This window comes from Ambystoma mexicanum, chromosome 5q (assembly GCF_040938575.1).
Source record: "Ambystoma mexicanum isolate Mex_15411 chromosome 5q, UKY_AmexF1_1, whole genome shotgun sequence".
NCBI lineage: Eukaryota > Metazoa > Chordata > Amphibia > Caudata > Ambystomatidae > Ambystoma > Ambystoma mexicanum.
Window position 1 is genome coordinate 884,173,767 of NC_090933.1, and position 24,607 is coordinate 884,198,373.

Below are 24,607 nucleotides of genomic sequence, written 5' to 3' on the forward strand. Positions count from 1 at the left end.
TAGTTTTCCTGGTGTGTTAGATCATGTGCACTCTTCTCTCCCCGGTGTTCCAAGTCCGCTGGACGGGGACAGCGGAGAGAGGAGGCTGGCCGCTGACCCCCCGCCACTGAGTGATTCTGCACCTCATTGTAACTGAAAATAAAAAGAGCAAATAGGTGCCTGCACCCTCTTGTTTATTGCATTGGGATATATACAGGAACCCCCTTTCCATACTAAAGACATCATGTTCCAAGGCAGTATGCAGTAACTCCCCCAGATACTTTATTCAAGATTCAAGAATTAAGACCAAAACATCCAGAAGAGCAGTTGTTGCTCTAAGTACACTTTCTTAAGGGAAATGATTAAATCTATTGTCACTTTGTTTCAGTATGTGCTGTCCTCCATACATCTCAGTACGTAAAGGCGGATACAATCTTTCCTCAGTGCTTCCTTCATGGCCTCCCATGGCACATGCAGAATGTTCACAGGTCAGCTCCATTACAGGGCTGCTCCTTCTAGCACAAAATAATTAAGTGCTTGCTATAGCGCACATGTGACAGAATGCCCCCTGGCGAGGACGGGACAGCCTTTACTTTGTGGTATTTAGTAATACATTGGTGTGGTTAATTCTGTTTCTGGGAGGAAGGCCTGCTAATCAAACCTTCTCTTTATAGTGCTCAAAGCCTAAAGCATGGCGATCCCATGTTCACTTGCTATTAATGTCTCCTGATTGCCCCAGCACCTGCCCTACATTGGTAGCAGGGCAGGGTAAAAGGTCATATTTGCATTCCTGAACAGTTGCTGACACACAAAGTTCCACCAAGCAGAGATATCTTTTTAATCATCTGCCCCTGTGATGCGAATTCTTGTGATGGTGTACACCAGCAGCCTTGTGGCTTGTTAATATCTAAACGCAAGCCATGCCTGTTTATGACATGGTGGCTACTGGTATCCCATAATTATATAGCCACAATAGCCACAAGCATTTGGATGTCATATTTGTGTAAACTTGGCAAGGAGACTGATTTATAATATGGCATGTGTGTATTAGCTGTCTGGCCTGGGTTTACCCACAGCAATGATGAGAGACCCTGCCCTGAAATCTTAATCTTCTCTTTTCATCCCCATGAGGAAGGTCAACACCTTCCTCCAGCCGACAGGAACCCTCCTTAGGAAGTACCATGGGAACTGGTGCTTAAAGGCGGTCCTGACATGACCATGGCCCTCTTACACCACAGTGCTGATTACTGGAGTCATTGTGAAGTAGAAAGGCAGAGGAGAGGTTTAGCCCAGAGTGGGGCTACAGCATTTTGGATTTGGCTAGGGTTCCCTAAACGGCCTGCTTCCTCCCTTCCTACAGACAAAGCACTCTGGGTATGGCATCAGAAGGCAAAGGATGCTTGTTACAGCAGCCTGGAATGGACCTTTGACAACAGGAGAACTCTGAACCAACTTGTTGTAGCATGTTGCCTGTTTAGGGCGGGGGAGATCCTCCCATTTTCCAAACCACTGCAACAGAGTTGAAGACAAAGACTTCCAAGCAATAGGCATGGCCTTGTCCATAACCATCCCCGTGGCCTATGTGGGATGGCTGTACTAATCCTACTGCAACTGAGGCACTCATGCCCAGGACCTTGCTCACAGGAGGTAACAGAACCCTGAAACATATCTCTAAAGGCCTTCCTGGTTTGGAAGGGTGGAGGAAAGGAGTCACCTGAGGCCATGTACTAGGTTACCCATCAACCACAGAACCAAGGAAGTAACTCCTGGCTCGGCCTGCATGTCCAGACCACCTAGACCCCTACATGGACACCCTGAACAGCTGACACTGGTTGCCTTACTTGGGAGAAGAATCACATTTTTCACTTGCATCAGTTAAGTTTTAGGAAATCTTACGTTTTTGTTCTCCCAAATCAGCTTGTCCTGCAGAAGGCAGTACAAATAACATCCCCGTGTGGTGTCCACATACAGACATGAAAGCGCCCAGGGTCCTAATTCTGCCGAAAGAGGAACATTCAACGTTTTCTTGGGCATAGAGACCTTTTATTGGGAACAGTTCTTTGATGATTTTGAGTCAGACTCACTCCTAAAAGACATGATTTGATAGCATTCAATTCACCACTATTAAAACAGTGCGTACATTACACATGCGAGTAAAAAATGCACCTGGGAAACATTCGTACCAGCTGTGTACGTTCCCCACACGTAAAACAAAAGAGCGTCTACTGCAGCGGGCGTTCTACAGGGGCCAGCGCGTGCACTATGTAAATGTGGAGTTAAAAAATCAGAAGTCTTTATGCAAATAGCTCACATGCAATCATGTCAATCAAGAGATGCTTACATTGCACAAGCATGGGTAAGAGGTGTTTGCGAATCAGGTGTGGACAGTCAGCGGCGAAAGTACGAATGCTGCAGCCACAGTCATGAATGCTTGATTTTAATAATATGCCCCCATGTAGTGTTTTCTCCAGTCTGATGCTTAACCGCCTTTACCATAATTCATATGCATCGCATGCTGCTGGCCCGACCGCCCTCTCGCCCTTACCTGCTTTCCAACTGCCTCGGTGGCACTAATGGGGCCATGTGCTGTTGCCTGTCGCCCCCAGTGTGCCCACTACAGTGAGAAGAGCTGGGTCCTGGAAAACCAGCCCCCCGGCACCTTCGTCCTGCAGGTGGAGGCCCACGACGAAGACTTGGGGCTGAACGGAGAAGTCAAGTACGGCATCATGCACCGGGACGGCGCCGTGCCCGGCTTCAGCATTCACCCGGATACAGGTGAGGAGGGAGCTCCCCGGGGGCTGGAACTGCGAACGTTAGCCATGTGAGAAAGCCCTGGAACCCTATTCCTATTGGTGCAAAGTTTGCCTTTTCACTTGCTCCACCCATTATACATGATGTCATTGGCATGTGCCTTTTCTGTATATAAATAATTTAAAAGTCTAACTAAATCATGCATCCAATTCCAAAACTGCATTTAATAAAACAATAATAGTGAAAGCAAGATTGGTGTGGTCTGACTAGTAGTGCAGTTCAAACGTGCTAGTGCGCATGATTATAAGCCAGCGCTCGTGTGCTCGGCCTAAGCGGCCTGGGAGCATTAGAAGGTCAGAGATCCTGGCCCTCATGATGGAGGTAACCAGGGCTGGCAAACATGGATGGGCCTCAGTGCAGGGATGGGCCTCTCAGAGAGGATGGGCTTCAGACAGGGATGGGCCTCAGAATAGGGATGGGCCTCGGAACAGGACGGGTCTTGGATCAGAGATGTGGCCATGTGCAAGGATGGGTCTCGGGCAGGGAAGGGCCTTGGGGAAGGAATGGGCCTCGGGCAGGGATGAATCTCAGTGCAGGGATGGATCTCAGAACAGGGATGCCTCACAGAACAGAACGGGCTTTAGATCAGAAATGTGACGTAAGACAGGGATGGTTCTCTGGGCAGGGATGGGTCTCGAGCAGGGATGGGCCTCGGAATAGGAATATGCCATTCAGCAGGGTATGCATTTTATGAGGGTTGTGCCCTGGGACAGGGATGGGCCGTGGGAAGGGATGGATCTCAGAACAGGGATGCCTCACAGAACAGAGCACACCTTGGATTAGAGACTTGCCAGACCTTCCTCTTCTCCTCTTCCTTCTCTCTCACCCTACTTTGCAAACCTAGCTCACTGCTCTTCCTTCTCTCCCTCCTTTCACAGAGCTTATTGACTGGCCGCCTGGTGTGCCTCAGAGTCTCACAGTTCCTAGGCACCCCCGCCAGTCCTTCGGCACTTGCCTCAAGGCCCTGCTCCCCACTGCACTTGTAATAAAACCCTGAGAGCTTCTCTCTCTGCACTTCACCAGTGTCTACTGAATGGGTGCACTCGGTGCCCTGCCCCCCCTTTCCCTCGCACACTTGCACGATCTGTATACAGCCCTGCCTGAAGATCGTCTGTCTGTTTTCCCTTGTCTTCACTCCTTAATGTGCACTTGAAAAATAGCATTATACCCGTCAGGCCTATTTCCTGTATCTAAACTGCTAAATGTATCATATTCACTTAATCTGCCTGTGCAGACCATTATCGTCTCAGAAATTCAAGGGCTCTGAGTGACTGTTGTTTTTTCCCGTGTTCCTTCCCTCCTGGAGCGCTTTGAAACACTTGCCTGTGTATAGGCGCTATATAAATAAACATTACCATACCATAGGAAAGGGATGGGTCTTGGGGCAGGCATGGGCCTTGGGGAAGGGATGGGCCTCGGGCAGGGATGCCTCACAGAATAGAGCGCACCTTGGATCAGAGATGTGCCCTAGGGCAGGGATGGGTCTTGGGGCAGGGATGGGCCCCAGGGCAGGGAGATTAGCCTTGATGGCGGTAATGCAGGAAACCACTGCACCTTTCAGTGTATTATTGTGCAACTTAGAGATTTCTTGCATACACAACATTTCACCTGCGCGAAATTGCACTTTTTTCTTTATTCACTGTTTAAGGAGTGTCATTAATGAGATAATGACTGCAGTTTTAGTAAAGAGTCAACAGTTATGGACGCCTCTAGACGCGACTGTGCGCATATAATACTCAGCCTGTATCCAGCGGCAATAATATACTGTGACCTTCCTTGATTTCTTCCAGTATGAATATATTTCTGAGGCTTGCGAGCCTGTTCAGATTCACATGATATGCATATACTGCCATCTACCGGTTAGTTTAAAGTATTGCACTTTGTTAACTTCCAAAGTAAAATGGTGTCGACAGGGGTGCTCCTGTCACACTATCCCTAACCTTCGTGTGCAGGCACGTTTCATGCATGGAGAAAAAATAAACGTTGACAGAATCAACTAGGCTTCTCAGCCGACTTCCAAGTTTCCGTCACCAAGACGTGCAGCTGAACCAGGGACAGAAGAGTGGCACCAGTGGCGCTCAGGACACAGCAGCGACTCTTTTTCACTTTTATCTTGAGAAAGCCTCCCAACCTCCAGGTATTATCGTTTTCTGGCTTTCACTTTATCACCCAAATTGAGGACATTTGTTCACATGAACACAAAGTGTGTATTATTCCCCGGTACTCATATCATTAGCCGGTTGTTGCCATAGTCTGGCCAGGGAGCACCTTCATGGCAGTGCCTGAAAATGCCTCTCCCAGGCCTACTCAAAATCCAAAAATGTTGGCTTTGCCAATGCTTGTCTACTAAGGCTCTGGAGCGGTAACTGGACTGAAACCCATTACACGCTCACTCCTTCTGGGGAAAATGCTGGACTTGGGAGTTCTATGCAGGCATCTAAATGCATTCCCACACCCGTCATAATGAGACACCTGTAAACATGAACTGATAGCCACTTTAAAGCTTTTTTATTGCAAATAGCATAAATAATAACACTGGACAGCCATTCAGTTTGAAATCTGTGACTTACGCTTACTGTTGCCTTGTGTCAGCTATAGTATTAGATTGCCACCTCCAGGGGCAGCTCTCCCCTAGAGGCCTCCCTCCGGGTGGCTCTCAAGCCGCCAATGGTGGGCTACTGAGCGACACTACCTTTGGACTGGATGAATGCGCTAAACGTTGTATATCCTTCCCCTGATGGCTGGACCCTGTGCTCACATCCAGATTGGGTGGCTAGATTTTCTGCACACCTTCCTTTCATTTAGTTATGTGATATAGCGCAGGCCTCCTTACAGGGAGCCGGCGAGCGCCCTGCCAAGACTGTGTATTGTCGCCGGAGCTGCTGTACACAGGGCAGTAGGGGGTGAGGACTCCGGATGAGAACAAATGACAAAAACAGGATGTAATGGGAGCATGGCAAGGGGCGGTGCTGCATGGCCTACTCTAGATGTGATTTTTCTCTATTTGTCATATGACGCAGAGGGGATAGTGATGTCCCCAGAATCACAGCATTGTCTGGATCAGTTCTTTGTTATAACTGTTTCGATGCTTTTTTACCTAAACTTTTATTGGCCAAAAAACTAATTGAAAAATACTTTTTTTATTTGGGGGGTCCTCCCCTGCCCTAATAATGTAACATTATTCCCCACCCCACCCCTAATATACCATTACCCACTACCCCATATATTATTCAATTAGATTTTTCAACAAAACAAATCGGTAGAAACAAACATTGAAAAAAAGACTGTCGATGTAACAAGGTTGTACCGTCAGGATCTCTGAAACTCAGGACCAGATCCCAGGTATTCTGGCTCCAAAGTCAGTAACTTGAACACTTGACCACGCCATCTCTCCTTCCCCCAGAAGCTCACTGTCTCCAGGGCTCTGGTTCTCTCTAGGCTGGACTATTGCAACCGTCTCTTTTCAAATCTGCCTGCAACCACGCTCCATCCTCTGCAGCTCATCCAGAACAGGACTGCAAGACTTGTCCTTGGCCTTAAGCCCTGGGATAGTATCTCTCCAGCCCTGAAATTTCTTAATTGGCTCCCAGTGGCTGCAAGGATTCAATTCCAGGCCCTTTGCATTGTCCACAAGACTTTCTGTGGCCTGAGAAACTTCAGCTCTAACTCTGTAAATACATTCCTGCTTCAGCTCTTCGCTCCTTCACCTCCAACTCCCTCAGGGTCAGTCGCTTCTCCAAGCAACGAGTTGGAGTAGATCCCTTTCCTCAGATGGGGCCTACTTCTGGAACAGCCTCCCTGCCTCTTTGAAACTTGGGGAGAACCATCTTCGGTTTAGGAAGCACCTCAAGACCTTCCTCATTGCTTCTGCCTTCACTCTTCCTCTCCCCTGATGATCTTTCTGCTTTGGCAGTGGGCACCTGGTTACCCTCTGACTTCGGGCCCAGATCCCTGCCCCCCAGCCACAGAGCCGCACTGCCCTCTGGCAACCCCTGCACTTGGGTCTGTATCTGCTACCCTACAGTCCCCTTCCAGCACTTATCTGACACCTGTTGTCTACACCATATTCTCACACTTACAACCTGTTGGCCGCACTACCTGTTGTTGTTATGTCACTTTTTCAGCACTTTCCACTACCCCCTACACCCTGCACTTTCCGCCTTCCTTCTCTCCTGCACTTGCACATTCTCAATGTCACTGGGCCTAGTAAGATGCTTTTTCCCCCTCCCTTGCCTCGTCACGCTCCTAATCACCTGTGTATGAGCACGATACGAATAAAATATCATATCACATCATGTTGCTTGTCCCCTGTGCTGTAGGAGAGGCCACTCTCTAGCGACTTTCCCTCTGGCGAGTCATGCCCGTTCTCTTCATTTCTAGCACTATATAAATGCTCAATTATTATTATTATTATTATTATTATTATTATTATTATTCAGTAAACTGCTTCAAAGGACCAAAGTATTTGGCAGAAAGGGGTTTGGACAGACAGATTCTGAGTATTCGGCAACCATCTTTTTTGCACCGGCAAACCAATGGGTAGGATATGCCTGGGAAATTCAACCCAGCCTTTACAATTCCATCCTTAATGCAACACTGCAACAGAGGCTCTTTGCATGCGTAAAATAGAGAGGGACGGGATGGCAACCATGTCAGGCCAATACATTACCTCAGGAGTAGAATAATGTGCGTGTACCTAAAAGAGCCCAGTGCAGACAGACAGGGCAGACGGTAGCATCCAGTGTAATTTCGGAAATTATATTGTCCTGAAATCCGCAGTCTCAATCTTGAGTCATTTTCTCTTTACTTGTGGCTGGTTCTGTACTGTATGATGTTATGGCCAGGGCACCGGGCTTAGCTCTGGCAGCAACCAGGGCGAGGATAACAAAAAGTGGCACCTCCGCCTCCCTGTTAAGGCAGGAGCAGGTGGCAATTTTTTGTATGTCACAAAATGCCATTGCAGATTATTAGCTGTATGGTTTACCGGGCTGTAGACGCATGTGTTCACTGCAAGAGGCAGAATGAAATTTGAGTAAGTGATTTTAGTAGGTAGACATACCCATAAATGTGTTCAATGGGGTGGCTTCACCCACCACGCCAGCTCGGGGGAGCCTTTGAAGGACTCCCTCTAGCTGGCGTGACGTGGGGCTAATGTGACGCCCCAGGCGACTGCCCAGGTTGCCCGGGCCTAAAGCTGGCCCTGGTTACACCTCTGTGTTTGGAGTAGCTAGCGATATGAAAGATGTTTCTAATTTCAGGAGTTATCTCGACGGCTCAAGTCTTTGATCGTGAAAAGCAGCGAGACTACGCAATTTCAGTCACGGCGACAGACCAGGCTCATGAACCACTAATCGGCGTCTGCCAGATCACCGTCCTGATCCTCGACGTCAACGACAATGATCCAAAGTTCGAGAATAGCCGCTACCAATGTAAGTGGCTCTTCACCGTACTGCTCTGTTTTCGCAGAGGTTAGTTGTCTAGCACATGTGCCACCCGAAACCTGCAAAGCACTGAAACTTAGTGTGAGCAATGTGGAATGAAACATCTTCAATGTTACATAATATACGTGTAGTGTACGGAGATACGGGCTGCAGGAAGGCACCGCTGGTAGGTCGTAGGTTGGGTGTCTTGAAGCTACTTCCAGGTAAATCAGGGACAGGTCTTCTCGTACAAGTCTTCAGTAAATAGGTAAGAATTTTAGGTAATGTAGGGAAAACATCCTCCGTCACATCCACTCCTCAGCAGCTCCATGTCTGACTCTGGCGAAATGTTCACTCAGGTGCATGACATCACACAGACACTCAAGCATTCTGCAACACCCTCGCATTCTCACATACAAGAGGGTGGGAAAGTGGGACGACATGGGAGCCGAAAAACATCTGTAGAAGAACCTTTTAATAATGTTCTTATAACAGTCTACTTGTGACATCACTACTCAGTTGCAATAATAAAATGGCAGCCCTACATGGCTGCAATAACTTATTACAGTTGGTAATTGAAGGTACAATCTATACAGTGCAGGATCCGGATCATTTAGAGGACGATGTCCTCGGTAGGATTTATTGAATCACATAACAAATAAATCCTCCTTCCTTTGTTTTGATGTGGGTCCTTGCCACATGCTAGCATACGTCCTTCATAGTTAGAAAGAAGTGCTTTCCAGAGGTGGAGGGTTGGCTATCGGATCTACGAATCTTGGCTAGTTATGAGAAAGTTATGCTAAAAAAGCAGGAACGAGAAGGAAAATACTTTGAGACATGGGGACAGTTTGATGAGCTGTACAGTTGATGCAAGTATTATTATAGATTATAGTAAAGGGTCGGTAGGACATGGAAGGATAAGGAAATTATAAGATGTTTTGTTGTTTGTCTATGTTCATTGTGTATGTATTGTCTAGTTGTGTTATTTATGTGGGTGTTTTGCACTAAAATATTGGATTGGTTATAGTTAATAAGATTATAAAATGGTAATATGGTTAGTGCAGTAATTTGGTTAGTTGATACTGTGAGAATTTAGAAGTTGAAGTGTAATCCATGGATATTATGAATATGTCTATATTGTATTACATTAAAAATGTTAAATAAAGTGATTTTTAAAAAAACAAATGCAGTGTTTCCTTTTTCAGCTTCTTTTGCAGCACACACAAGGCATGTGGAATGATTTTGTTTTCTCTTTCCTGCTCTCTTAAAGATTTTCTTCGTGAAGACACGCAGGTGGGCACCAGCTTCCTTCGGGCGGCCGCGCTGGATGATGACCAGGGGGTGAACGCTGCCATCACATACTCCTTATCCCAGCAGCAGCCCGAGTACTTGCAGATCAACCCCAGCACAGGATGGGTGTACGTGAGCCAACCCATCTCCCAGGTGAGGCCCATACCAGCGGTTCTTCATACGCCAAGTAGAAGGGGCATGATGGTTCTTGGCGACTAGGCGCATGAACCGCCGGCTCCGTCCGCTGAATGTCCTTTCTTTGTTTTGCAGACGTCCCAGATCAACCGATACATCATCGCGACAGATGGGGGGAACCGCAGCAGCTCAGTAGAGCTGACCGTCACCATCACCAATGTCCTCAACCAGCCTCCGCAGTGGGAGCAGCCGGCGTACTGGGTGACCATTCCTGAGAACACCATGCGGGACACCAAGATAGTGGTGAGAACTTCATAGCACATGACGAAAAGTTTGTGGAAGTTGGACGCTTTTGATTTCCCCTTTTTTTATGGGTGTTAAAGTGGGAACACCTCTTTGGTTATTTAAGCTCCAGGTGAGAGGGGTTGGAGGATCTATAAATCTGCTGTTAAATATTATCATTTCCATCCATTCACTGGTTAAGCACCTAAGCTCCAGTTTTGATTTAGTGAGGAAACGGCACACGCATTGGGAGCTTACACCCGGTTACTACACTTGGGGTGTGTGCTCTGTCCTGCTGTCTCACCAGCACTCATTTGGTGATAGCTGACCCGTTGCATTTTTGTGACATGCACTGTTAGGGGACATCGCCCACTCCCAGGGTTAGGGTCAAGCGTTATCTTCCCATATCGTGGCCAACAGGCTGCCCCTTGGCTTCCGAGGCTCACACAGTGCTAGCCCGGTTGGGCGATAAGGGCTACGTCTCAACGGGCAGCGGGGTACCCAAGAATGCAGGGAAACACAAAAAAGGAATGTCCACACTTATGTTTATGTTAATTATGTGCTATCTCGTAAAATGTAAGCAAACACGCATGTGTAATAGCAGGTAAGTAATCTAGGTTTTAAAAGTCTCAAGTCTTTCAGGGTAATGCCTTTAAGTCTATACCCTGTCAGGTAGGGTCAGCCAGCCCTGCAGATAAGGGGTGTAGTGGCCACTTTTACTGCCTAAAAATGGGTAAATACCCCCAAAAATAGGGATTAAATATACTTGCAGCAAAACATTGGAAATGGACACGTAGGGCCTTGGGCCCCTGCTTTCACCCAGACAGCTTCATGGATACGTTTGGGCCAGTATTGCATGTAGTACCACTACTATTATTGCTGCCTGATCGGAAGAAGTCAACAAGGGTCTTGCAAGGTGTATGAAGAACTAGGCGCAAAGGAATAATGAACACAAAAAACATTGCCGTTTTCTAGTATAAAATACTTGCATTGGGAATTGGACTTATACTTTTACTCCCTAAAAATCAGTTTACTCCCATATTTAAAACATAGGGAGTAAAATGCTCCAGCTTCAAAATCTAACCTGGGACACTGGTATCAGCCGAAAATTGCAGAGTCAGCCATGGCCTTAGGATAAGTCATTTTTCAGAAGGTGCCCAGGCAGTATGCTAGGGGCTGCATTGGCTCAATCTGGAGGTAGTTGCTCATTGAAACAGGCCGGAGAGATGGATAGTCCGTGGTATTGTCTGCTCGTGAGACTAGTCCTGATGGTGTACATCCCCCCATTGATAAGTGTACACCAAATGTTAAGGACACGGCCGAGGCTAAAGATCGCTCTGGTCAACTTCCGGAGGAGAGCCAAGTGGACGGCACCTCACAGTCCCACATCTTCTTCCGCTTCTGACGGCAGACAGTCAGAGCACAGGTCCTAAGAGGTCAGAAGTCAGTGGTTCTTGGTGTTCCGTTCGCTCTGGTGCTGCGTGAGATGACGAGCTCCTGGCGGAGAGTTACTGATGTTGGGATGTGGTGCAATGTGTGTGGGCCAGTGGAGGAGTAGGTCTGGTGGCAAAAGGTGCAAACAGGGACCAGTGAGTGCAGGTGCAGGTGGCAGAAGCCCTCCTCTGAACGGCAACATTATTTTAGATCCTACTCAAAGCTCTGAGCCATGAGCAGACGAATGCCTCGGATGCTGTCAGTCGCTGCTGCGCTTGGAGTCTGGTTCCCTCGTCACTGGCCTGCACAAGGAAAGGGAAGAAAGACTTCCAGGGGACGGCGGTCTTGCAGGCTGGCATCTGGGCTGATGCAGCTGAGTCCAGGAGAGAGTGCACCCTGGTAGAGGCAAGTCTTGTACAACTGGTTCTGCAGAAGAGGTTTGCCCTCGGAGGGTATTGGGAAGTTGCAGGTTCAGAGAAGGAGTATGTGTGTCTTCATCTGTGCTTCAGGGCTCGTTCCCAGAGTCTACAAAAAATGGAATTGTGTTGGAAGGGAAACCGGGCACAAATCAACATGAGTGGGGAAGACCGGGGCAGTGAGAGTGGCATGGGGGCATACAAGGGGGCATTAAGACCAGGCATCTGAAGTACAGCTATGTTTCTCGTGCTCCCTGTAGAACTGATTCCAAATCACATTACACTTCTAATTTCACCAAAACTCCCAGCTGTAAAATGCACCATTGTTGCCCTTTTAAGTTTGGGCTTTCAAGGTGTCGCTTGTGACACCTATAAGTCGGAACTATTGCATTATAGTACAGATGGGGAGGATTGGCATAGGGGGAGGGATGTCTTGAACTCCTAAACGATCTGTGTGTCATGTACTTTGTTGCAGCAAGCGAGTATTCCACTGTTTTAAAAACATATATATTTAGTTTATTCAAAAGCACAACTCACATTAAAATAGAATTAATTTGACTGTGTCTCCTGGTGTAGTAGTAACCATTAAACAAATCACATACAAATTGATCTTTGTTTTCCAAAATGAAAGAAAATCTCCAAATGTGCTTAACTTACACCTGTGAACACCTTCACTGTTTAGTGCCACAGTAGAGAATGTATCTATGAAATGACAGGACATCTAGGATGGCTCCCTCACATCGCAGGGTCCTACTATTGCTTTAGAGTATTGTGCTCGATTCTGATTTTTTAAACGTCAACAGAGCTATTTCTTTTAAATTCAGAACCTATACAGTGGAATCCGTGTATTTTAGCTAACGCAGGATTTTCAATACATGTCTTCTGAACCCTGCATGTCATGTTTCGGTTCCCTCGTCTATAAATGCGGGACATTCTTCAAGGGTTTAAAGCGAAAGGAGCTCCTTTCTACTTCTGAACTTCATTCACTCAATTTAGAACAATAGTGGGCATTCTGAATCCGCCACACGGTGTTCATAGCATTTCAACTCCAACGTCCATATTTATAAACATTTAGCAGTGTTACTTCATTATGTTGAGAAAGCTCAGGTAGAAAACGATCCAAGCTATTCACGTATATTGGTCCTGTGACTACTAATGTCACTCTCTTTTCATAGTGGAACTCAATCTCGAACTCCTTCACGCGGTATCATGGAGCTGTGCAAAGTGTATTTCTGGAGTGCAAAGTCAGTACAAGTCATTTTTGCAGTACAAAATGAACTTTGCACTGACTTTGCACTGCAGAAATACACTTTGCACAGTTCCATGATTCAGGGTTTGTGTTGGTAGTGCAAAGTCACTTTGAACCGGGCAGAAAATTCCTTTAATCGGTGTTGAGTGATACGCTCGCTGCCAGTGCATATACAGATTCTCTGCCAGTCATCATCAGAAATGACCACCCCTATATGTGATGCCCATGTGTCATGTATTGCACTCGATGTTACTTGCCTTAACGATTGTACGAGTGAATATGATAGTTTGAAACTCACAACCGGTGTCTTCTAGGCTTCACGTAGGCAAACCTGTATATTATATATTCCGGGGGCTTCTGCTTGCCTGTGGGTTTGCATCTCCATTCTGATTCACTGCCATGTGAAGAGGGACACACAGCCTGTAGGTGATGATTGGTTATGTGCCCACCCATTGATTGCCCATGGCCATGCTAACCCCTATGGCAATTCCTACACAGTTCTTGCCCCTCGCCACTCATGCCCCGCACTGCCCAAAACACCTCCTCATGGGAACTCTTTGGGTTCGCTTGAATCAAGCTTTACCATCAAATGTTTCACTTGAGTGCCTGCCAGTGTTTTTTCAAAGCAGCCTTCTTAGAGTTAATATCTTAATTGGGGCTGTAAAGGCGCTACTGGTGTAATAAAAATGGCTTGCCAGGTCTGACTTCCGCCACTCGATTTATAAGCACTCTGCATGTCCTTCACTGAAGTCCTGTTAAAAACAAGCATTGGCAAAGCCAACCATTTTGGCTTATGTATAAGTATTAGGCATTTGCCAGGCACAGCTTTTAGATGCCCAGGTAATGGCATCCTTTTTCACCTCCTACCATCAATGGCCAGTTAATACCACTACGGCAGTGCCTGGCAAGTGCCTTTCCCATGCCTACAGAAAAGCCCAAACTGTTGGCATTGCCAATGCTTGTAATACAATTCTTGGGTGGAGAGATTAATTCACCCTGAGAGGCTTCAGGCTGCTCTAGCTCACTCCAAATCGGGAACAAGATTTGTGCCTCACCAATTTCCAATTTCACCGTCCGCCAACAATTGCCAGTAAAAAATGTGTTATAATTTGATACCTGTAGAGGAAATTATAAGCAAGGAACACTATGCATGAAAAGTAGATTCCAATGTGTAAACTAAATTCCCACCTCATTAAGGAGGAGATTGAAATAGCCAGGGATGACTTTAATGCGCTGCAGCAGAGTCCACAGCAGACTTTCCTATATTCTAAAGTGCATAGAGGATCTCAAATTCTAAATAAGGCCAGCCTGATAACATATTTCCTGCAAAATGCCACTTTCCCTACTCCAGGATGGTCTACTGTTCCCTTAAAATGCCTTACATGCAATCCCACTGTGAGTGCCCGCAGGGAGAGCACTGTCCTACACTGAAACGGAGGAAAAGCAAGTTCCCACTCAGAAAAGAAATATGAAAGTAAAAATCGTAACATCCAGTTGCCGAAGGGGCCAGGAGCGGTTGGGAGCAGCGCTCCTCTACTTCCTTTTAAAAAAAGTTTTACTGTTCCTATACTTTTATTTTAAAAAGAAACCATTCCGTTTCACAATGAAAGTGTAGGACGAAGTTGAAAGTTGCACTTCAGCGCACTGCCCAACACGCCCATCCTACCTATGGCAGTGCTCACTTAGCTGACACCCCAGCCAAAAGTAACACTGATAGTCCCAAGTGGCCCCGCCCTAGCACGAGCTCATCACGCCTTGCTCTTGGTCACTGCCCAATTAGAACTAACGTTCTTGGCTACAGCCCTATTAGAACTAATGTCCAAGTAGACACACATACCATCATTCTTGACCTGACTGACCGTAACAACAGACTAGGTACCAGAATCTCCCATAAGACTCGCAATCATCCAGTTAAACCACATACCAAGACCAAAATCCAAAATATAGTTTCCAACAACTCTAACCTACTCCCCTAAAAGGAGCACTTCTAAATGTTAGGTCCCTAGTCGCCCACGCCATAGAGACCGCCGACATCCTCCTGTCCAACAACCTTGACTTCCTTGCGGTGACAGAAACCTGGTTGCATGACGCTGCGGGCCCATCTCTAACCCTAGCTATTCCTGATAACTACTCCATCCTCAGAGCCGATAGACCCAACGCTCGAGGAGGTGGTGTAGCCATCATCTTTAAATCCTCTCTAGACATTAGACTGGCCTCCTCTTTTCCGCTAAAATCATGTGAGCATCTCACAGTCAAATTGCAAACATCCCCCAAAAGCACAATTACGATGCATCTAATATACAGGCCCCCAGGCCCGCCTGGATCATTTGAAGAAGATATCACATCCCTAGTAACCGAGAGCTCTAAACCTTCAGCACAAATTATCATTCTTGGGGACTTCAACCTCGGGTACAATGACCGTAATGACACCCCAGCTACTTCCCTGGCCAATGCACTAGCTGAGCCTGGCCTCCTACAACTCTGCCCCAACCCACTCACTCGAAAGGAAGGACTCTCGACTGGGTAACTGCTCTTAATTGCAATATTACCCTTAAGGACCCCCTACCTCTTGTTTGGACGGATCACCACCTCCTCTCGCTAGACATTAATATCAATAACCTAATGTCCAAAAAGCTTCCTAATGCACCTGCCTGCCCAACAAGGAACAAGCAGAACATTACAGCTGAAGCTCTAATACCCCTGGTAGTCCCCACTCTCAACGCACTACCGGCCACAGCTGACTTGAACCTGCTGGTCAACACTTACAACAAATCCATGTCTAAAGCTATCGACATCATTGCCCCACTGAAAATATGCAAAGGGAAACCCAAAGCACACCTGAACTCTTGGTACACCCCTGAACTCAAAATACTCAGACAAAAAAAAGCAAACTTGAAACACTGTGGAAAACAGTTCCCTCCTCAGAAAACAGAACCAATCTTACTAATATTACCGCTCTTTCCAAAAATGATATAATATGTGCAAAAAAAGAAACCTTCAACTCTAGGATAACCCACGCAGGTTCTAGCACGAGAGAACTATTCAACATCTTAAAGGAACTAGAAAACCCCAATCCTCCCACAGATACCCGTACAAAAGATAAACCCTGGTGCATGGGCATCCAGAATGCCCTCGCCAACAAAATCACTGGGCTCCAAACTAAAATTGATAACAAATGACAACAACTCACCAATGGCTTAACCTCCAGTCCAACCTTACCATCGCCCACTGATATCAATTCAGGCTTCACATTTAAAAAGGTAACTATACAAAAAATTATAGCCTCCCTGAAACTGTCCAACTGTAAAGGGGACAGCTGCCCTGCTCAGATTATAAAAGACGCAGCCAGGGATCTATCCCCCTTCATTACCAAACTAATAAACCTGCCATTCACTAGTAACGCAGTCCCAAGCAATTTGAAACAATCATGGGTTCTCCCACTGTTAAAAAAACAAACACTCGACCCGTCTATACCTACCAATTATAGACCTATCACCACTGTACCGTTCTTACTAAAAATCCTTGATAGAGTGGCATACTTGAAATTCAAGACTACCTAGAGACATACCAATTGTTAGGAATCCGTCAATGTGGCTTTCGACCTCAACATGGAACAGAAACGGCCCTTGTTGATCTCAAAAGTCAGATTGACAAACTCAAAGATAAGGGTAGGGCTGCCATCCTTCTTCTTTTAGACCTCTCTGCAGCCTTTGATCTGGTTGACCACAAAATGCTATGCAACCACCTATCATCGGCAGCACACTTCTCCCACTCCGCGGTCACATGGATCCAATCCTTCCTCGCTAACAGGACCATGCGTGTCTTCTCACCGCTAGCAGCGGCCGACCTGATTCCCATCACCTGTGGTTTCCCACAAGGCTCTTGTGTTTCGCCTACTTTATATAACATATTTACAAAGCCTCTATTCGACAAACTGGACCATCTGGGTGTCACCTACACCAACTATGCAGATGACACGCAGATACTCCCAATTCTATCAGGTAACTACAATTTTGACGACGGCCGGATCAACAAAGTCTTCACCATCATTCAGGCATGGATGGCCACACATGGCCTCTGCCTGAATGATGATAAGACTGAACTGCTCCTTGTCGGCTCCCCCAACACCCTCCTGAAACTCAGCCCCAGCTACAACAGCATCATTATTGATGGAAACACTATACCCATCACTAAAAGTGTAAAAACCCTCGGTTTCTATCTAGATACAAATACCAACCTTTCTAAACGAGTCAACATGACCGCCTCAGCCACTGCCTACACAGGTAAGATGATCAGGGCTTGCAGACCTCTGCTATCCACTAACAGCTGCCTCATACTAGCCAGAGCACTTATACAGTCTAAACTGGACAATGCAACGGCCTATATGCAGGCGAAAACAAATCCATAATTAACAAATTGCAGCTCCTCCAAAACAACGCACTCCCAGCTGCTCTTAATATTCCCAGGAGAGAACATTTATCTGCTATCAGAAAATAATGTAAATGGCTCTCCATTCAACAAAAAATCGACCTAAAGTCTCACCTACAAAGCCCTGAATCACCTAGCTCCGCCCTATCTCACCAACAAATTCACCATGAAACCTGCTACCAGAATCACCAGATCCACCAACACACTATGCCTGGTGGTGCCCAAATACACCCTAAAAAGAGCTGGCGGAACCAGTTTCCCGGTTCTAGCCGCCCAACTCTGGAATACACTTCCACTTAACATCAAATCCATCTCAACCTTTCATCCATTCAGAACCCAGGTTATCACCTGGCTACTGAATAAAAACTAACACCCCCTCAGGTCACTCTGGACACATTATACACATATCAGCACTCACCCACTAGCACCCTGCGTCTGCTGGTACTAGTTTTTGTATCCTCCCTGTGTACATATTTTATAAAATGTATAACTCCCTTGCATTAACTGTATTTTGTAAATTGTATAAATTCTGCACAAATGTTCTAAATGTATAAACCTGTATCCTGTAACCATATCCTTGAGCGCCCATATACCCCTAGGTCTGGAGCGCTATACAAATAAAATAAACAAACAAACAAACAAACAAACTGAACGTTCCCTTAAACAGCAGGTGTGTTTGGGGGTTTGTAATGCGCGTGGAAGGGGGCGTGGTGACGCGGTCTGTGGGGAGCAGGGGCAGGCCACTAGGAGCCATAGTTCCACTACTTCTTTTCGTACATTTCGACCGTGGGTAACATCTGAAAGACCTCCGCAGTCAGCTCCACCAGAGTGATTAAGGAGAGAAAATGCTTTGTGTGTTAAACATGCTTATGAAGTGATGCCTTGTGTGTCTGCATTGGTTGTGTGGTAGTAGTGGGGTGTAGCATGGTTCTAGGTATAACCGTAGATGGGTAACTACCAACAATGGAAGTACATTCCACCCAGAGCTCCTGCCTGACATCCAATAACCAAAGAGAGCTCGAGTTATCGATGATGTCACCCCGAAACCATCAGTAAAATGGGCCCCGTTGTCTGTAGGGGCACGTCTACCATTTTATGCTGTGGGTGCCCCCCTGTGATTCCACGCCCCACACATTATCCACATGGACCAGCAGATGGAGGGGATAAGGAGGGTGCAAGGGCATGGGTAGGCAACTTGGGCAAAATAAAATATTTGGGAGACTACGGCTCTCCCTCCACCTCCCTGGAGTCTCCTCTTTCCACTCTCCCTGCACCAATGTTCCCCCAGGACCAGGCTCGGACAGGCCCATAGTGCAGCAGAGCAATGCCCGAACCAAAAATGCAAAATGCCAGGGTGGGCCTGTTTTTGTGTCAAAGTGGGCCCGTGTTTTGGCGCCTTGAAACACTTGTGTATAGGCGCGTTATAAATGCCATATCATATCATATCATGTGGGCCAGTTTTATAAGTTACTTCAACATGCGGCCAGTAGTATTGACCAGTGTTACTGAATGAATATGCTTCAAAATGCACCATTTTCATTCCATTTGATCAAAATTCCTCCTCACCCCCCTTGGGTACTACTCAGTCTGTCACAAAAGGAATGAATTGCCATGTGCAACAGTGGCCCACTTTCTCATTGGTGCCCAAGACATTTGTATACCCCAGTCCGATCGTGCCCAGAACATTAATGCCATGCCCCGTTCCATTTGATAGCCCAGTCTATGTTTTTTCTTTGCATTCTAAGACTTTTAGCCATTGATTTATAATAGAAAAATCGGTACTACATTTCCCAGAATGCATTAAAAAGAGAACAGGACAAGCATCTCCTGAATGGAATATTGACATGTATCCCAAGGAGTGAGTGAAAAGGCTATATTTTCCAAGTGTGAGATCGCACTTGTTGACTTTTATATATCACTTTGTGTTTCGGGAGGATAGCTCAGGGGCAACGTTCTCGTCGGAGAAACACATGTTCGATCCCCGGTCCGCGCTTAGAAACCTCTGAGTATTAAGCACATTATAAATAAACAATTACAATTACAATATTGTCTCTGAAAATGCTTACAGCTTTTAGAAACATCTTTAAGAGCTGCACAACAAAAGTTTACTTTTCGGTGAAGCAATGTGTTTACCGCCATAGCTGGGCCATATTTCTTTCTGATCTACCAATGCTGCCCTTTATTCTGACTGGCTTTAAGAAGACACTGGCTACATGACACCCTACAAACAGTCATTAACTAAAGCCTGAATTGTATAAAGCGCTTCATTCTGACTTTCTCGTGCTTCTGGGTGCTACGCATGTATGCAGAGTGGGATCTGGTCTCCTTAATAAGCATGTGCATCCTTTTATGGCAAATGTTCACCGTTAAAGCTCACATGCTGTGTGTTTCTTTCTAAAATGCTCGAGAAAGAGTACAAAACACCATCCAGCGAAATGGTTCACTGCTGAAATTATTTTTATACTAGTCGGTTTAATTTCCCGTTCAGCCATTTCGAATTAAGCAAATCTCCCGTCAGCGACGGATAGATTGCGTAAGGTCATCAGATGCTTTACTATGCCGTGTTGTGCAGCTCTTCTGCTTGCCAAACAGACACTCACATGGAAACGTAAAGAATTGTTTCTGCTCCTCTTCATTACAAGAGCCATGCGCACTGTAGACGTTCATAGCCAGAGTTCCTTCCCCTGCGATTTCAGTGCGAGGAATCCTGTTTTCTTTTGTCAACCACTGCCATCTTCTGGCTATTTAGTATAACTGCGTAACTAAGATTTCCTTTTACAGATGCCAATTTTATCATTTGGTTCAACTTTTCACTCGTGTTTTTCCCTTCAAAATAAACAGTTAAAGCCAGATAGTGTCGCCAGTTCATGCTGCACACCTGTGCAATATTGAAATATATCACTCAAAAAAGGAAAGCAAGCAAACAAAACGTTATAGCCGAGGAGTGAAAATGAAGTATGTGTTTGGCTTATTTCTTTTAAGGGCCGACTCAGGCCTTTAAACATGTTCCGCAATGAAGACATCATTTCTGGAGGCGCAGAAGACGCCCAGAGAAAGGGACAGGGCAACCACACTGCAATTTAAGGATGGATTTCACTGTAAGTCCCCAGGGCATAAAACAACAAGCAAACAAATGAACGAGTTTCCATCCAAACCCTGCTCCTGAGTCCGAGCTCATCTTTTTCAGTGAGCTGCAAATTACAGCACCTGACTGAAGAGGGCGCTGTCAGTGAGTGGCACTCATTCAAATTAGGAATACATAGTGGGCTGGTGGTCTAGAGAGGGCCAAACAGGAACCATGACCAATATGTTTAACTCTTTATTCATTCACTTGCTTGAGCATTGCATTATTGAGTGGTACAACTAAATAAATGTGTTTGACAATTCACAGTAGAAACCATAAGGGAGGCCTGGGCATCCATATGACAGATATGGTGCGCTAATATAATAATAGCAGGGGTCGAAATTTGGATTCAAGAAGCAGGAGCTGAAAGTAGGGGCTTGGTGTCAAGGATTTCCCTCTGACCAGGAGCTATAATCTGACCCAAGAGCTGTTAAAGTCTCAAAGGTTCTCTTAGGATGGTGTATGCATAAACAATTGTTGAAAAAAGTTCTGCAGAAGATGAACAAATTCTCAGACAAAAAGCTTTATAGATATAAGATGCCAATCTTTATTCATTCTGGAATGCCTGAAAAATAGTTGAACTTGCTTTTATTTCCAATCTGTGACAAGCACCCGAAAATGGTCTGTTTTGCACTCTGTATCTTTTTATTATGATCTTGTGCAATGCCGCTTCATATTTATTTCCCTCTTATTTACTCTTATGCCAACCTCCCTATTTGTCTCTCTATTGCTTCCTCAGACGGTCATTATTCTTGTCTGCCGCTACACCCATGACTGTCACTATAATACTGTTTCTGTTGCTAGACCTATTGCTTTTGCTATCCCCTCATTGACACATTTCTTTCTGCTACTGCCTCTTTCTCTGCTACCACCTCATTGTCTCTCCTGCTAATGCACCCTATATCTACCCCACCCTATGCCTTAACTTTGTAGGTGATGAAATAGGTTAAGGTTTTAAAAGTAACTCTGGTTGTGCTTTTGGTTAAAAAAAACTGAAGAGAGCAGGGAAACTCTAGCCTCTGGACCAGAGTATTATAATAACATAGAAAAGCAGAAAGGATATGTCCAGAGTATATATATTTGAAAAAATGTATCAAAATGTATTTAAAGTGATACCAACAATTTGAACAATAGTGAATCAAACACAAATAATTAAACACTGATCACTTTAGTACAACAAAACAGCAGCAACCATATGCCTAAAATTGGCTAAAACATTGTCACACATACTTGCCATTCATGGTGCACTCATTCAAACACAACTCATCATACCGTAACATACATCCAAGAAGCTAAAAGACAAAAGAATCATGCTAAAAACCTATGAGGAAAAGGAATTCATGACTATTCCCCATAATAACCGACATTATTGTTATGTTCGCAATCAATAGAGATCATTTCACAGATAATCTATTGTCAGGGTGGATCGGAAAAACAAGCGCAAAGGATCACATCCCTGTAGAGTTTATCTCTCAACCGGTTTCGACGTGTAGTGGTAGTAAACACGTCTTCCTCAGGAGGTAGATATTACCATTCTGTAAAAGAACACACAAACACATGGCTATAAACTACTACATAGAAACTCCAAGTCTATGCTGACTGCCTGCAAAATAAAATGTAAAAGAAAGCAACTGCTGAAAGCAACACAAACATTTTTTGTTGTTTTTTTGTTGTTGAAAAAAACACTTTGGGCTCATATATACCATGTACCAAGTAAGCATATAGGAATCCCAATCGAACAGCTGTATATACCAGAGCAAAAGAAGACCGTGCAGAGTGGTAAAAACCTTCAGGACCATAGTTTAATCTGCGACAAGTATGTAAGCATACAAAACAGATGTGAACATTTAAGCAAGCCCAAAAACTAGAACCGTGCCTCAAAAAGACTGGTACTAGACTGACCTGGTGAGTGAAAAATTGCTGTAACGACCATTGCGATGACATGCGGCCAGTCACGCTGGAGCAATCAAGATCAAATCCTGACCTGAAACAGAACCAGCTAAATGAGATGAGACAAGGCTTGGGCTCTAACTAAAGTGCCTGTAACTAAAGCGGAGGTGGTGGCTCGCCTGGAGGACACCCTATAGACTTTAGGGAAAACCAGGGCTGCATGTGTTGGAAAATGAGGAAGCAGCACGACTTGGCCCAAAAAATCGATGTCGTCTGTAAATCACTGCAACAAACGACTAAGAAACCCGTTATAATGCTAAGTGGCAGGGGATAACCCAAAAGTACCTAGTATGGATGCAGCCACTGCATTAATTAAGTCTCAATTACTACAGTTCAATATGAGCACACAGCGGACATCCCCGCCCCTCAGGGTGGCCGAGAGTGTTATGGCAGTTCATAAATTCATGTACGGCATAATCATAAATACTCATATAGAATAATAAAAAATAAAAAAAATAAAAATACTCATATAATTTGCCATGTTTAAAGTGTCCATGACGGCAGTAAACTACTGTCCGAAATACAGCACGTCTCTGAAATAATGACAGCTTTCCCAGCTAAAGTGTGCATGACAGAACCTAATAAATTACTGAATAAATATGTTATTTTCATACAAAATTCAAAAATGACATGGTAATATCAAAATTAAGCAATTATCTTCATACTAAACACCTGATGTAAATATTTACTCCCAACTTCATTCAACTTATTTGATTAGGCGTACTCATTCATAACCTCATTCCTACTTCTCACTCAATGCAATTCTTCTCTAATAGCCTATATTAATAAAGGCTTAATGACAACAATTCACCAATTCACTTACACCCCATATGTCTACAGATGTGTCTTTTTGCTAAAACAACAAGTGTTGTCGACGTGTGTGTAGGCCGGTATGCGCAGGCTTTGATGCTCTGGCCCTCTGTTGTCTCCAGCCTTCTTCAGGACTAACTGGGTGCCTTGCTGGGCCCCGCTTCTACACCGTTCTGTGTTTCTGCCTCATCTATAAAGTAACAACGTCCTATTATCAACATGGTCTGTCCCCACTTGATCATTCTATGCTAGAATGAATCTACTCATATTTATGGTCTATGGATACAGATCACAAACTTATCTCCAGGGAAAGGTACTGGATGCAAGCTCAGGATTTTTTCTGAAATTATCTAAAATGTTCAGGGGACTGTATCATTTGAAAAGGGGCCCATCTGTGGGCAAAAAGGTGCAGAACAGGCAGCAATGAATATTCTGCACACAGTGTGTTTCTTTGAGACTATTCCGCTTGAAACGGTCTGAAGCACTCTATTTACTATGTGCATGTCGGGCGATCCCCATCTTCAATTCGGGAAAGGCACGCTCCTGATCATATACGGAGGCCTACGAGGGAGGTGCCTGTGTTAATACGATCTGATCATGTTTCTCTAGATGATAAAAAACCACTGTCAAATAGTGACGCTTATCTACTGGTGGCTATCCCAGGTTGTCCTTCTAATTGCGGGTCCCGGGTGTTTTTCACATTTAGCTCTGCGGCTGCAAGAGCTTCTCAATGGCTGTGGTTCCTTAGATCTGTGCAACACAAAGAACTGGTTTGTGTTTACCCTCGGATCTTACCTGTGGGTGGTTGAAGGAAAACTCATAGTGCATATTTCCCCTCCTCAGGAACGTAGATTTCTAACAAGCGAATGAACCATCTTAATTGTGTGCATCCTTGTTGTTTAATATCCCGTTTCGTAAGTGCGAGGATGGCAAAAGGCTAATGTGGGCTACTGGGTCTCCACTTCGCTGCATGTAGAGACCAGCTGTTTATTCAAGCGTGCGCTGCAGAATCTCTAAGAGTCCCTTTCTGGCGTTCTAGAGTGCTCGCGAGTGTGTAAATACACAACGCACATTGACTAGGTATGATGTATCAAGATCGCACTTGAGTGTGCCTAGATCCTGCACGGCAATGCATGGTGCTCTCCCTGGGCGCCTATCCCGGGCGCCCGTGCAATCCAGGTTAAATACCGGCAGATAGAAATGAATGGGCATAGAAACAGGACTATGTGCCTGCAACAGTTGGAAAAGCCTGACGCTGCTTGTGGGCGGCAGCCAAAAA

At 45.4% G+C, this 24,607-nt stretch overlaps 1 protein-coding gene across 1 annotated transcript in view; it reads left to right on the forward strand.

Moving 5' to 3' along the window:
* LOC138497739 (neural-cadherin-like) overlaps positions 1-24,607 on the forward strand; it is a 609,504-nt gene that overhangs the window by 337,135 nt on the left and 247,762 nt on the right. The window contains exons 9-12 of the mRNA XM_069621376.1: positions 2,586-2,754; positions 8,049-8,219; positions 9,481-9,653; positions 9,771-9,938. Of these exons, the coding sequence (XP_069477477.1) occupies positions 2,586-2,754; positions 8,049-8,219; positions 9,481-9,653; positions 9,771-9,938 (681 nt within the window). The remainder of the gene's footprint in view (positions 1-2,585; positions 2,755-8,048; positions 8,220-9,480; positions 9,654-9,770; positions 9,939-24,607) is intronic.